At 47.4% G+C, this 15,086-nt stretch overlaps 2 protein-coding genes across 3 annotated transcripts; both read left to right on the forward strand.

Annotated features, from left to right (window-relative positions):
* The first annotated feature begins 236 nt into the window (after positions 1-236).
* LOC119287164 (monodehydroascorbate reductase 3, cytosolic) lies at positions 237-4,384 on the forward strand. The gene is made up of 10 exons (XM_037566686.1): positions 237-443; positions 541-612; positions 1,179-1,230; positions 1,352-1,432; positions 2,294-2,412; positions 2,587-2,806; positions 3,048-3,166; positions 3,258-3,383; positions 3,637-3,777; positions 3,861-4,384. The coding sequence occupies exons 1-10, from the start codon at positions 390-392 to the stop codon at positions 4,182-4,184; spliced, it is 1,308 nt and encodes a 435-aa protein (XP_037422583.1). The 5' UTR covers positions 237-389; the 3' UTR covers positions 4,185-4,384.
* LOC119287165 (flagellar radial spoke protein 5-like) lies at positions 4,264-9,320 on the forward strand. 2 transcript variants are annotated; one of them, XM_037566687.1, is made up of 9 exons: positions 4,264-4,748; positions 6,959-7,043; positions 7,143-7,259; positions 7,584-7,648; positions 7,774-7,862; positions 7,971-8,050; positions 8,136-8,247; positions 8,333-8,452; positions 8,614-9,320. In XM_037566687.1, the coding sequence occupies exons 1-9, from the start codon at positions 4,298-4,300 to the stop codon at positions 8,794-8,796; spliced, it is 1,302 nt and encodes a 433-aa protein (XP_037422584.1). In that variant the 5' UTR covers positions 4,264-4,297; the 3' UTR covers positions 8,797-9,320. The 2 variants fall into 2 exon arrangements, with proteins under 2 accessions (XP_037422584.1, XP_037422585.1); XM_037566688.1 differs by lacking the exon at positions 4,264-4,748 and adding an exon at positions 5,904-6,222.
* The last annotated feature ends 5,766 nt before the right edge of the window (positions 9,321-15,086 follow it).

The raw sequence follows: 15,086 nt of genomic DNA on the forward strand, positions 1-15,086 counted from the left end.
ATCATTAGCTTATTCTGATTTGTGCCCGAAAGTGGAGCAAGTAGCCGGCCAGTGACGTGCACCACTGATCCAACACCATCTGGCCGGCATCGATCCATCTCTTCTGCAGCCGGGACGGCCATCACCAGTCCTGGGCGGCCAGGATCGGCCCACGTGCACGGTAGAGCCCAGCCAGCCAGCCAATCAGGCGGGGCCTCCCCCCATTGGCCGGCCCGCGCGCACGCTCGGCCTGCCACACTCTTCAACAACCAACCAGACCACCCACTCCTCTCGCCCCCATCACGCCTCCGCTCCATCCATTCCATCCTCTCCGCCTCCGGTCAGCTCGCCAGATCCTACCTCCACGCGCTAGGGTTCGCCCGCCCGTCGTCGCCACTCGCCAGCCAGCCATGGCGTCCGGGAAGCACTTCAAGTACGTCGTCCTCGGCGGCGGGGTCTCCGGGGTAAGCGCGGCGCACCTCCGTCCGCTCCGTTTCGGGGGGCTCGATCGATCGACTGCCTTTCTTCCCGGATCTCACATCGCGGCTTTTGCTGGCGCAGGGGTACGCGGCGCGGGAGTTCGCCAAGCAGGGCGTGCAGCCGGGGGAGCTCGCCATCATCTCCAAGGAGGCCGTACGTAATTCTCCCTTCCCCCCTCTCCCCTCTCCCCTCTCTGCTCTGCCTCTACGCATTTCTGGATGGATGGTAAAGGAATCCAATTCTAGACGTTTCTATCACCCCGGCAGCCGTACGTTCACTGAATTACAGTTGTGCCATGGATAAATAAGCGTTTAATCTTCCTAGTATGCTCGTACTGAATCTCCGGTTTATCTTCAAATTACCACTACCTTGGTCTCATATCAGTTGTCTCTAAAACGGATGCATCTAGACGCATTTCAGTGCTAGATACATCCGTTCGAGCGACAATTAATATGGGACGGAGGGAGTACTAGTCAGGACTAGTCACTGAAATCATGATGGTTACTGTTAGCCGTATGTAAGCGAAAACTAGATTTCTAGCAGGGCTGACCAACCTTCTCCCTGAGTCCCTGTAGTAGCACCCATGATTAGCCTATTGCTCATCTTGCTGCTGCTAATGTTTATCCGTTTGATCACCGCAAACAAGTTGTAGTTTTACTTATCTATCTATTGAGAGATGATATGATACAACATATTTCTTACCATGATTTTTGCTTCAGGTGGCTCCTTACGAGCGCCCTGCCCTCAGCAAGGCATACCTGTTCCCCCAGAGTAAGTTTTACAGTCCATGCCTTTTTACCTTGATGCCTGATTCACCCTATTTTTTAAACCGCATTTGATTAGCACACACATCGTTAGGACCGACCCACTTTGCGTTTTTGTCTATGAACAGATCCTGCAAGATTGCCAGGATTCCATGTGTGCGTGGGAAGTGGAGGCGAGAGGCTCCTGCCTGAATGGTACTCAGAGAAAGGTATGTATTTCTGACCAAGTCCCCTGTATTTTTTTGGCAGTTCATGGTTGTATGCGTTCTAACCTGCATCCTACACAATTTATCCAAACTGAGTTGTGATTACTTCCTTGCACAATTCTTTAGCTGTAAGGGTGTATGGCCCAGGCACCAGCCAAATGGCGGTATTAGCTTGTCATACTATCGCCTTTGGATATATCTTATTCACTGCACTGGCCCTGTGTGTGGATAATCCTACTGCTTAAGTAATTACTCATTCTTCTAGTTTTTCAAGGCAATTAATCAGGAAACGTTATTTCCTGTTCAATCTTGTGGTAAATAATTTTGTAACATATGAAACAGATATCTTCAACAACAACAACAACAACAAAGCCTTTAGTCCCAAGCAAGTTGGGGTAGGCTAGAGGTGAAACCCATAAGATCTCGCAACCAACAAATTTTGTATATATTTATAATCATGGCTCTGGCACATGGATAGCAAGCTTCCATGCACCCCTGTCCATAGCTAGCTCTTCGGTGATACCCCAATCCTTCAGGTCTCTCTTAACGGACTCCTCCCATGTCAAATTCGGTCTACCCCGCCCTCTCTTGACATTCTCCGCACGCTTTAGCCATCCGCTATGCACTGGAGCTTCTGGAGGCCTGCGCTGGATATGCCCAAACCATCTCAGATGATGTTGGACAAGCTATTCTGGCCTATTCAAAATTTGTTAGTATTCAGCAGACGATTTTCCCAGGGTCTATTTTCCTCTTGAGAACTAGGTTGACAAAGCAATATATGTCTGCAAGAGTATCCATTCCGTGTGTTTGTTCTTAATGTAATGATTTTGCATCTGACCATATTCATGATTCATGTGTTGGCAGGCATTGAGCTTATCCTGAGCACTGAAATTGTGAAAGCTGATCTTGCTTCCAAGACTCTGACTAGTGCAGCTGGAGCAACCTTTACATATGAGATCTTGCTAATTGCTACTGGCTCCTCAGTATGTGTCATTGACTTCTTATTTTGATTTTGAACTGTCAGCAATTTGTTTTGTACATGAAGGGTATACGATGGAACAAAATGTTGCCCTCGGACCTTATAAAAGAATTATCAATTACTAGCTGCTGTTGCTTTTACTTATGATGTAAAACTTATGTTTTGACTTGATTTTCAGGTCATTAAGCTCTCTGATTTTGGCACTCAAGGAGCTGATTCTAACAACATTCTGTACCTAAGGGAAATTGACGACGCGGACAATCTGTATGCAGCTATCCAAGCAAAGAAGGGTGGAAAGGCAGTGGTTGTTGGAGGAGGTTACATTGGCCTTGAACTAAGCGCAGTATTGAAGATGAACGATCTTGATGTGACTATGGTGTTCCCTGAACCTTGGTGCAGTAAGTGTCCATGACTCACATACTATCACTAATCTTTATTCAGCTTTGCCTCATTGCCTCATGCCACTAGCATGCAGTTATAATGTGAAGCAAACTACTCCCTCCGTTCCATATTACTCGTCGCTGATTTAGTACAAAGTTGTACTAAATCAGTGACGAGTAATATGGAACGGAGGGAGTATAATTAGAAGGTTCTTCTGTTTTTGACAACTGTATAACGCAATAATTTCGTTTCTTGTAGTGCCTCGTCTCTTCACTGCCGAGATTGCAGCTTTCTACGAGAGTTACTATACCAACAAAGGAGTCAAGATCGTGAAGGGTACAGTTGCTATTGGTTTTGATGCTGACGCCAATGGTGATGTATGTACAGCTTCCAAATCTGAATTCAGCTCTACTGTGCCCATCGCGGGTGCATGTGTTTACTTGCTTCACTTTGTTTCCTGCCTGCCAGGTGACCGCAGTTAAGCTAAAGGACGGCAGTGTGCTCGAAGCTGATATTGTTGTCGTCGGTGTTGGGGGCAGACCATTGACTACTCTCTTCAAAGGCCAAGTTGCCGAGGAGAAAGGTGGAATCAAGGTTAGTTTGCTTCAAACTTGCCCTTTATGGGTGCAGAAGTTTGTGTCGTTGTTCCAGTTAAAGAAAGTGTATATGATTCTTCAGCTGTATGCCCCCTTATCAAGAATGGCAGCTGGGCTGCCACAGCGCGTGCTATTTTCTCCTTTAAGCAATTGCGTTTGTCAACCCGGGCCATCTTGAGTTCCATTTTCGCTTGTTCTTGTTTATGCCCAAATGTCTGATGCGCCTGAACAAATTTCGACATTTTGTGCAGACCGATGCTTTTTTCGAAACAAGTGTCCCTGGAGTGTATGCCGTTGGCGACGTGGCGACCTTCCCGATGAAGATCTACAACGACGAGAGGAGAGTGGAGCATGTCGACCATTCCAGGAAGTCCGCGGAGCAGGCCGTGAAGGTGAGGACATATTTTCATCTTCCATTTTTCGCCATATGGCCTCTGAACTGCAACAACCAACACCACATCTCTATTTCCACCAGGCGATCAAGGGGAAAGAGGTGGGCTCTGCCGTGGAGGAGTACGACTACCTGCCCTACTTCTACTCGCGGTCGTTCGACCTGTCGTGGCAGTTCTACGGGGACAACGTCGGTGACGCCATCCTGTTCGGCGACGCCGACCCCAGCTCCGCCAAACCCAAGTTCGGGTCGTACTGGGTCAAGGACGGCAAGTGCGTGGGCGCGTTCCTGGAGGGCGGGTCGCCGGACGAGAACACCGCCATCGCCAAGCTCGCGAGGGCCCAGCCGCCCGCCGCCAGCCCCGACGAGCTCAAGGCCGCCGGCCTCCAGTTCGCCAGCAAGATCTGATGTGGCCGTGCCGCTGAAGTGTCACGTTGGGCATTAGATTTGCAAATACATACATACATACATAAACACATAGCTCACTGCACAGTACAATTTGATCGATGCTATCGTGATGGATGGATGTATGCCACATACTCTCTCAGTTTCTCCGCGCCTTTGAGATTTCAATCAATAAAGCCCGCACCCCTACGGTCAGTTCAATACACATTTGTTGGCATAAGCTTTTTGTGAGGATGCTTTTGTGTGGCCGCTCTGGTGCCGGCGCCGTGATGGCCACCACCGCCGTGATCGCCGGTCTTCCTCGACTTGCGCCTGCGAGGGGGAGGAGACGGAGGTGCACCGTGGCGGCGGCGATGGGCGCGTCGGGGCTGGAGGAGGGGAAGGGGAAGAAGACGGCGACGGTGAGGAGCAAGGCGTCGGGGGACACGCTGGAGGTGTGCCGGGTGGTGAACGGGATGTGGCAGGTGAGCGGCGCGTCGTGGGGCCGCGCGGCGCCGGCGGCCGCCGTGGACGCCATGCTCGCCTACGCCGACGGCGGGCTCGCCACCTTCGACATGGCCGACATCTGTGAGTAGGATCGCCTCGCCTCCGCACGCTCTGGATCAGGCTTCCGCGTCCCGCGTGCGCACACGCTCGTGGCTCACGGCCGCTCGTTCCGTCTATTTTCCGTGCGATTTTGAGTTGCGGTGCCCAACTGTGTTTAATGCCTCTGAATATCCATCTTTTTTCGGTTTGCGAAGAAAGAAAAACCCAATGCTTTGCAAATTAAATCCGAAATGGCCGTCCCTTCGTTGGCCTCTTCATTTTGGCTTAGCAACAGAGTTTGCTTCAACTATGTCGCCATCTGCTTAACTTACATTATAATCTTCAAGGAGAAAAAACTAATCCCTTCATTCACTGACTACTACATACAGATGTATATAGACATATTTTAGAGCGTAAGATTCACTCGTTTTGCTCTGTATGCAGTCTATATTCAAATCTCTAAAAGGTCTTATATTCAGGAACGGAGAGACTACAAAGTTAATACGAAATTATACTAAACCAACGGCACTTGTTTTGAGATGAGTAACTACGGTTTCGCCGGGCGTACACTACGGTGAGATCTAATGCCGGGCGCTTCTTTCAATGGCCCTTACGAGTACGTGCAAAACAAATCCTATTCTTTTAATGGCACTTACAGGTACGTGCAAAAAAACTTTTCGATTGTCATCGGTAAGGTTAAACTCGACTCCGGTAGAGGAGCAACGGCAATGACATGTCAGATGGCTTATTATGTAGACATCGGCGATCGTTTTAGTGGTTTAGAAACCCAAATATAACCATCTTTGTATTGCTTTGCACTGCAAGTAACCTTTTTTCGGAATTACTTGCCGCAGAAATAGATGTATCCGGACGTATTTATGCCAATGTATGCGACAAGTAATTCTGTACGGATATGGTAGACTTGCAACCCTTTTCAAAAGGCGGTCCTCGTCACGTTGTAGCTTTGTCTTGGAAACTCGGGGGCATGGTTTTGTCGATGGCAAAAGACACGGATTTATTCTAGGTTTTCTCGACTAGGTTTTGTCCTGCGTGTCATGTTAGTCACTAAGTACAGTAATTTTTTTAGACCAAGTCGCTAAGAGTAATTTACACAAGTTAATTTCTCTCTTTGTACTGAAGTCTGAAGCCACGAGCGCCTTATCTCTCTCGCGCGCGCGCCAACGCTGGCTCGTGCCCGTGCCTGTGCCAGCCATGTCGTCGTCAGCAGCCCGCGCGCTCTCGCCGGCGCCCGCGCCCCCTTCCCCGCGCCGCGTGCGGCCCGCGAGGTGCGCGGGGTTCGTGGGCCCGGCGGTGGAGTCGGCGTCCCCGGGCGCGAGGGCGGCGACGCTCGCCAGCAGCCGCGGCGGGACCGACTCGTCGCTGGCCATCTGCCGGGTGCTCAACGGCATGTGGCAGACCAGCGGCGGGTGGGGCCGCATCGACCGCGCCGACGCCGTCGAGGCCATGCTCGCCTACGCCGACGCCGGCCTCTCCACCTTCGACATGGCCGACCACTGTCCGTAGCCCCCCACCCACCCACCCATCTCTCCGTGTGCAGTCTCTCTTAGGAATTTGCGCGAACACCTAGGGTGCATGTACATCGGGCCTCGTTTCCTACGGATAAATTGCTACTGTATGTCTAACGCTAGTGGGCTTGCTTGATGCCGTCTGATTGCTTCTTGAAAAATTGATGCATTGTAAGTTGAAGCTGCGATTTTCCTTCAAAATAAATAAACAGCATCAGTTAGGCTGGAGCAGATAGAGCACAGGATAGAACCGAAGAACAGAATTACAGTTTCAGTGTCAGGCAGAGTTGTAGCAGTAGTGGTTAGATAGAAGCAGAGGGGATACAGGTTCAGAGTTTATAAACCCAACACCCACGCGACGCTGGCACCGGAACACATCCAGGAAACCAGCTGTGCTTACTCGAACGCCATTGCCTGCTAACCTGTCCACTGACTCGGGCACACTTACCCTTGCTGGACGTCGAGAAAACCTCCTCTGCTTGTGTGTCTGTTTTCCTGACAGAGTGACAGTGATGCCGTAGCCTGATCAGCATTCTGGCCCATGACAGGTTTGATTGGAGCAGGAGGCTGTGTATGTAGTGTGCTCTGTTTCTGTGTTATTACGAGCTGCAGATAATGGCCGTGAAAGCGTTAAATGTTGATACATGAGATGATAGTCTCCATTTTTTTTCCTTCACTGGAGCATATTACCGACTTGGTATGAAAACATGATTGCTGTCTTGGCAGATGGACCGGCGGAGGATTTATACGGCATGTTCATCAACAAAGTTCGGCGCGAGCGCCCGCCGGAGATGCTAGAAGAAGTCAGGGGGTGAGCGAATAATTTGTCACAGTCTTGGTGCCACCAAGACGCAGCCTTGGCAGACTTTCCTGCTGCTGCCTTCTGACTGTCGCTAAAATGTATGTGCAGGCTTACAAAGTGGGTGCCGCCACCTGTTAAGATGACAAGAAGCTTTGTTGAGGAGAACATCAACAGGTCCCGGAAGAGGATGGATGTCGCTGCCTTGGACATGCTGCAGTTCCATTGGTATGCTTGTGTGGCTTGCTGATTTGGTATCATAATGTGTTTGTACCATTTCATCTTCATTGTCAATGCAAATTGCAAAGTGAAGCCTTCGATGAAATTTGGAAATGGATCTCTGTTGATAATCAGCAGTGAACATCCTGTCAAGTTTATAACTCAGTTTCAGTATTTTGGCACATTCAGTAAACTCCCAAACATGAGAAGTGTTATTTTCTTTAAAGCTTTTGACCCCGTTGAGTACTTTTTTTCGGGAGGATGCTCGGAACAATTGCATCATATAACTATTGCCACAGGTGCTAATTTTTCTGACCCTTTATCACAAAACAGGTGGGACTACGCAAATCCCGGATATCTAGATGCACTAAAGCACATCACCGACCTCAAGGAGGAAGGTAATATTTTGAACCTTGACTGGATAATAATAGTTCACTTGTGTACTCATCTCTTACACTCTTGTGGTTTTTTACTGTGAATGAACTCTTACATCATGCCCTTTTCTGTTATGGAAATTCTGAAGGCAAGATAAAGACTGTAGCTCTGACGAACTTCGATACAGAGAGGCTGCAAATAATCCTAGAAAATGGAATACCAATTGTCAGCAACCAGGTATTTATATGACTGCTTACTTACCTCATGCATGATGTATATTCCATTACTACTGTCGATGATCATATGGTCCTCAGATAAAATAAGGAGAGATGTTGTAATTGCCAGGTTCAACATTCTATTGTGGATATGCGCCCGCAGAAAAAGATGGCAGAGCTTTGTGAGCTTACCGGAGTCAAGCTTATCACGTTTGCTCCCTCCCCTCCATCCCTTTTTGTTCTTCTCCTTGAGTACAGGATTGCTTGAAGTTTAGGAGATTATTCTTGGATGCAGGTATGGCACGGTGATGGGTGGCCTATTGTCCGAGAAGTTCCTCGACACCAACATCAACATACCTTTCGCTGGACCTCCTCTGAATACCCCATCCCTGCAGAAGTATAAGAGGGTGAGAATTTCTTAATCCTTTCAGTTCAACGTGTTGCCCACCTTCCGGTCTTCTCTTGCTGTTCTCATTGTTGAACGTACGACAGATGATCGACGCTTGGGGTGGCTGGAGCCTGTTCCAGGCTCTGCTCCAGACCTTGAAGAAGGTGTCACTGAAACACGGCATCCCGATCTCAACTGTCGCTGTACGATACATACTGAACCAGGTAATCCTCCATCTTCCTCCACATCTTCATCGTACATTTCTCCCTCTAGAAAAGGAATATCTTCATTGTATTGGCCTCGAGATCTATCATCTCATCTCTGTTTGCTCATGATATTCGCCATAACTCATGACTGCTGACACTGTGATTGTTCTTGGGGACAGACATCGGTGGCTGGTTCGATGGTGGGCGTGAGGCTGGGTCTGTCGGAGCACATCAGGGACACCAACGCCATCCTGTCGCTTCTGCTGGACGAGGAGGACATGGGCAGCATCACCGAGGCGTCGCAGCGGGGCAGGAACCTGATGGAGGTCATCGGAGACTGCGGCGACGAGTACAGAGCCTAGTGACTTTCACATGGCTGGGGATCGAGTCTCGATCCTCGATCCCCCCAGCATGTGCTCCACAACGATACATAACATACCACCTTAACAAATGAGAGTGACAATCATGGAGAGGAAAAACTTTCAGTGGCATGGAGACAGATAGACAGAGAGACAAGGAGGATCATGTGCTCCACCGAAAGCAGCGGCGAATGTGGTGGTGGATAGATCTCCCTGGCCAACAGGGAGCATATCCCGGCCTTGGAGACCGATCTGATCATGGCATAATATTGTATTTCAATTCTAGTAGTATAAAATTGTTGGAATCATGGTGTTGGTGGTGATGCTTGCCGTGCAAATTGTTATTAGTTGCTCCTCTGTTTGGGAATATACGAGGATCTGGGCAATGAGATATTGTCGACAATACTGCGAAACTTGACCATTGTTCTTCGTTAAAAATGTGTATGTAAAGAAATATTAAAGCAAACAATGGTGTTTTCATGGTACCTGTCATGAATGAAAAAAAGAAGAAGCTATTTTTATTGATATGTTTTGCGAGTGGTCAATATGTTTTGTTTATATCAATGATAAATTTTATTTGAGGAGGTTTTCATACTAAGATGTTCTATGTTCTTTTAATATGTTCTTTTGAATATTGTTGATGTTCTATGTTCATGCATTTACTGATTTTTATAGCTAAATGACCCTGAAATTGAAAAGCAGTACAAATGAACTTTGAAAAAGTTGAAAGTTGGCATGGTATCATCATTTCACCCACATAGCATGTGCTAAAAAGTTGAGAGGGTTACGGCAAAAACTAGATGCACTTTGTGTATAAAATGGACAATCTCTTTCGAAGTATCAGGGTTTCGGATGAAAACCATAGTTTTAAATAGCCGGCTATAGCTATAGCTGTTTGAGCATGCTGCCGCTAAATGATTTCATGTACAATTTGCCGCTATAGCCTCGATATAGCCCGCTATAGCTGTTTTTAAGGGTTGCCGCTATATACCATAGCCCGCTATTTAAAACATTGATGAAAACTCGTATGTTACAAAGGCATTTCATTTTCTTTAACTTATTTCAACTCCAGACTTTTTTGTGTTCAACATGCACCATTCAAATCCACATCAACATTTTTTAACCCTTCCTGACTTCATTTGTTATTTTTCTTGCATTTACTGATTTTTTAGCTAAATGACCCTGAAATTGAAAAATACTAGTTATAGCTCTTTAGTCCCTGTTCCAGCCACAAGATGGGACTAAACGGGGTGCATCAGGAGCGAGGCCCTTTGATCCCGGTTCATGTCTGGAACCAGGACCAAAGGTCTCAGACGAACCGGGACCAATGGCCTCCGAGGCCCGGCCGACGCCCTAGCCTCATGAACTGGGACTCATGCCCCCTTTTGGTCCCGGTTTGTGAGTGAACCGGGACTAATGCCCTTATTCTGGCCTCAACCAAAACCCTGTTTTCTACTAGTGTGAGCAGATCGAGCCCCGTGTAGGATTTCGAGCGACCTCACCGGAGTGATTTCACACAGCCAAGAGGATGTGGGTGCGACGACGCGGATTGGCAGCGGGGAAGATTTTTTTTGGCTCTAGATAACAATTGTGACGACCGATCGACGAAGATCGTCGCAACAGAGAAGGGGATCGGCGTGGGGCTCAAAAAGAAGAACATAGAGTGGGTGAGGTAGGAGAAGGAGATGAGAATAATTCAGACGTTTCATTCCCTATCGTGCCCAACAGAGGACAGGTCTATTAGTACAGACACACACACCATCAGACTTGGCCACATGCACTAGTAGAAAAAGGGTCAAACATGAAGCACATTAGTGCCGGTTTGAATTTGAGCCGGCACTAGTGTGTACATTAGTGCCGGTTCCAACGGCTAGCCGGGCCGCTCTCATTAGTACCGGTTCGTGGCAAACCTTTAGCACCGGTTCGTGCCACGAACCGGTACTAAAGTGAATGGTGGCAGGATGTTGTCAGTCCGGGGCCCCTCCAGCACCTTTAGTACCGGGTCATATCACGAACCGGTACTAAAGGTTGTCCTACATAGACCCTTCGTCCACCCGAGCTCGCTCTGTTCTTCCCCTTTCCCCTCTCCTCTCTGTTCTTTTCCCTTTTCCTCTCAAGCTCATCACACATTTTGCCCAAGATTTGAAGGCCCCCATCCATTCAAATGATCACAAAGGTTAGCAACTTTTTCCTTTCATCTCTCATTGCTAGATTAGCTCGTGCAATGCTTTATATAGTGATTGATTTTTGAGTTTAGTAATTTGGGAGGAATTATATTATGTGCTAGTATTTGATTTATATGCAATTTGAGGTTAAAAATAACACTTAGTTTTGCATATGTAGGTGTGGTTTACTTAGTACCTTCTAAATCTCCGTCGTAACCACCGTCGATCGCTCGCAACGTCCCGTCGCCGGCACCACCTTGTGGTGAGCCTCTTGTTCATGAAGTTTTATATAAAAAAATTGATGTTTGTGTGATTTGGATATATAGTTACTCGTATAATTATCTTACTCATACGTTGTTTGTTATACATAGTGCCATGGTTTTGATATCCGTCCCCGTCGGCCCCCGTCCGGGTTATGATTCGGATGTGGTGTATTCTCTTTTAAAACTATTCATTGCATTTCGTGTTTATGACAAATTATGCCCATCAAGTTGACATAGATATTTGTATGTAGGAGGTAGTTGAACCAGAAATTCTAACCGACCGTATTGTCGAGAGGTTAAATTTAGTTGAAAGAGAAAACGAGGATTTGAAGGAAAAATTGAAAAGAATTGAGGGGGAGAAGATGGAATTGGAGTTGCATGTTGCCGATGTCGTCGATGATCACAATATTAAGATGGAGAAAATGCGCTTGAAGATTAGAAAGATTAGAAAATATGACATTCATAGTGAGGCTTGGTATCATTATGCTGTTGGATCAATTGTTACCGTAGTTGTGATCTTGATCGCATTTGTTGTTGCATTTAAATTCTTTAGCTAGAGAGTTATTTATTTGTTGCATTTAAGTGTTGTATGATCTTTATGTATGAACTTTATGTATTGTATTAATTTAATGTTATTGATGCTGTGTATTAAAGATGAGCCGGCAATGGATGTACGATGACCGATGCTCTCCCGAGTTCATTAATGGCATGCGTACTTTTCTACTTGCGGCTGAGGCAAACAAGCGAGCGGATGGTTTTATGCATTGTCCATGTGCTGGCTGTAAGAATGGTCGCAATTACTCTACGTCAAGAACCATTCACGTCCACCTGTTCGAGTCCAGTTTCATGCCCCACTGTAATGTTTGGACCAAGCATGGAGAAAGAGGGGTTATGATGGAAGACAATGAAGAAGAAGAGGACGACGACAGCTATCCTGGCCATGGGTTCCCTGAATACGATGATACAATAATGTGGGAAGAAGCTGAGCCGGCAATGCGGGAAGAAGCTGAGCCGGCAATGCAGGAAGAAGCTGAAGAAGAGGCATCGGATGAGTCCGTTGATGATCTAGGTCAGGCCATTGCCGATGCAAAGAGAAACTGCGCAAGTGATTTGGAGAAGAAGAAGTTGTAGCGCATGTTAGAGGATCACAAAAAATTATTGTACCCGAATTGCGTAGGTGACAAGAAAAAGCTGGGCACCACACTGAAATTGCCGCAATGGAAGGTAGAGAATGGTGTATCTGACAAGGGATTTGGAAAGTTGCTGGTAATGATAAAGGATATGCTTCCAAAGGACAACGAATTGCCCGAGAGTACGTACGAAGCAAAGAAGGCTGTCTGCCCTCTATGGTTAGAGGTGCAGAAGATACATGCATGCCCTAATGATTGCATCCTCTACCGCGGTGAGTACGAAGATTTGAACGCTTGCCCGGTATGCGGTGCACTGCGCTATAAGATCAGCCACAATGACCCTGGTGATGTCGAGGGTGAGCGCCCCAGGAAGAAGATTCCTGCCAAGGTGATGTGGTATGCTCCTATAATACCACGGTTGAAACATTTGTTCCAAAACAAAGAGCATGCCAAGGCAATGCGATGACACAGAGAAGACCGTAAGAAAGACGGAAAGTTGAGAGTACCCGCGACGGGTCGCAGTGGAGAAAAATCGAAAAAAGTACGGGAAGGAGTTTGCAGATGATGCAAGGAACGTATGGTTTGGTCTAAGCGCAGATGGCATTAATCCTTTTGGGGAGCAGAGCAGCAACCATAGCACCTGGCCCGTGACTCTATGTTTTTATAACCTTCCTCCTTGGTTGTGCATGAAGCGGAAGTTCATTATGATGCTAGTGCTCATCCAAGGCCCTAAGCAACCCGGCAACGACATTGATGTGTACCTAAGGCCATTAGTTGAAGAACTCTTACAACTGTGGAATGGAACAGGTATACGTGCGTGGGATGAGCACATGGGGGAAGAATTTGACCTAAAGGCATTGCTGTTCATGACCATCAATGACTGTCCTGCTCTCAGTAACCTTTCAGGATAGACAAACAAGGGATACCGCACATGCACGCACTATTTGGACGATACCGACAGTGTATATTTGGCTAATTGTAAGAAGAATGTGTACCTGGGACATCATCGATTTCTTCCGAGCAGGCATCCCGTAAGAAAGAAAGGCAAGCATTTCAAAGGTGAGGCGGATCACCGGACGAAGCCTCGCCACCGTATTGGTCTGATGTACATGATATGGTCAAGGATTTGAAGGTGGTCTTTGGAAAGGATCCTGGTGGACAACCTGTTTCGAATGACGCTGACGGACGCGCACCCATGTGGAAGAAGAAATCTATATTTTGGGACCTGCCCTATTGGAAATACCTAGAGGTCCGCTCCGCAATCGACGTGATGCACGTGATGAAGAATCTTTATGTGAACCTACTTGGCTTCTTGGGCGTGTATGGGAAGACAAAAGATACACCTAAGGCACGGGAGGACCATCAACGTATGCACGGAAAAGACGGCATACATCAGGGTCATGCAAGCTACGCTCTTACCAAAGAAGAGAATGAAATCTTCTTTGAATGCCTGCTTAGTATTAAGGTACCGTCTGGCTTCTCGTCGAATATAAAGGGAATAATAAGCATGGCAGAAAAAAAGTTCCAAAACCTAAAGTATCATGACTGCCACGTGATTATGACGCAACTGCTTCCGGTTGCATTGAGGGGGCTTCTACCGGAAAACGTTTGATTAGCCATTGTGAAGCTATGTGCATTTCTCAATGCAATTTCTCAAAAGGTAATCGATCCAGAAATCATACCAAGGTTAGAGAATGATTTGGTGCAATTGTTGGGGAACGTAGTAATTTCAAAAAATTTCCTACGCACACGCAAGATCATGGTGATGCATAGCAACGAGGGGAGAGTGTGATCTACGTACCCTTGTAGACCGACAGCGGAAGTGTTAGCACAACGCAGTTGATGTAGTCGTACATCTTCACGGCCCGACCGATCAAGCACCGAAACTACGGCACCTCCGAGTTTTAGCACACGTTCAACTCGATGACGATCCCCGGACTCCGATCCAGCAAAGTGTCGGGGAAGAGTTCCGTCAGCACGACGGCGTGGTGACGATCTTGATGTACTACCGTCGCAGGGCTTCGCCTAAGCACCGTTACAATATTATCGAGGATTATGGTGGAAGGGGGCACCGCACACGGCTAAGAATATGATCACGTGGATCAACTTGTGTATCTCTGGGGTGCCCCTGCCTCCGTATATAAAGGCTCAAAGGGGGGGTGCGGCCGGCCAGGAGAGGCGCGCCAGGAGAAGTCCTACTCCCTCTGGGAGTAGGACTCCCCCCCCCCTTTCCTAGTTGGAATAGGATTCGCGGAGGGCGGAGAAGAGGAAGGGGGGCCGGCCCCCTCTCCTTGTCCTATTCGTGCCAAGGGAGGGGAGGGGCGCGCGGCCCATCTTTGGCTACCTCTCCTCTCTTCCACTAAGGCCCATATAGCTCCCGGGGGGTTCCGGTAACCTCCCGGTACTCCGGTAAAATCCTGATTTCACCCGGAACACTTCCGATATCGTGCTCTGAAGGCATCAATTAGCTAGGCTAATGCCACTGGCTCCGAAGGCACCAATTAGGAGAAATTGTATATATATACATGTGTGTATATATGTATGAATTAATTAATGGTGGTTGTGAGACATTCGATGATATATATATATATATATATATATTATGATCGGTTCTACTAGAAATTCTATTTATATATATGTATAACGTGTACAATATGTAGTATCGTAAAATACCAGCAAACGAAAAATAATTAAATGGAAAACACAAAATTAAATGAAAAAGAAATCATAAACCC

The sequence above is a fragment of the Triticum dicoccoides genome, chromosome 4A (assembly GCF_002162155.2).
Source record: "Triticum dicoccoides isolate Atlit2015 ecotype Zavitan chromosome 4A, WEW_v2.0, whole genome shotgun sequence".
NCBI classification, from domain to species: Eukaryota; Viridiplantae; Streptophyta; class Magnoliopsida; order Poales; family Poaceae; genus Triticum; species Triticum dicoccoides.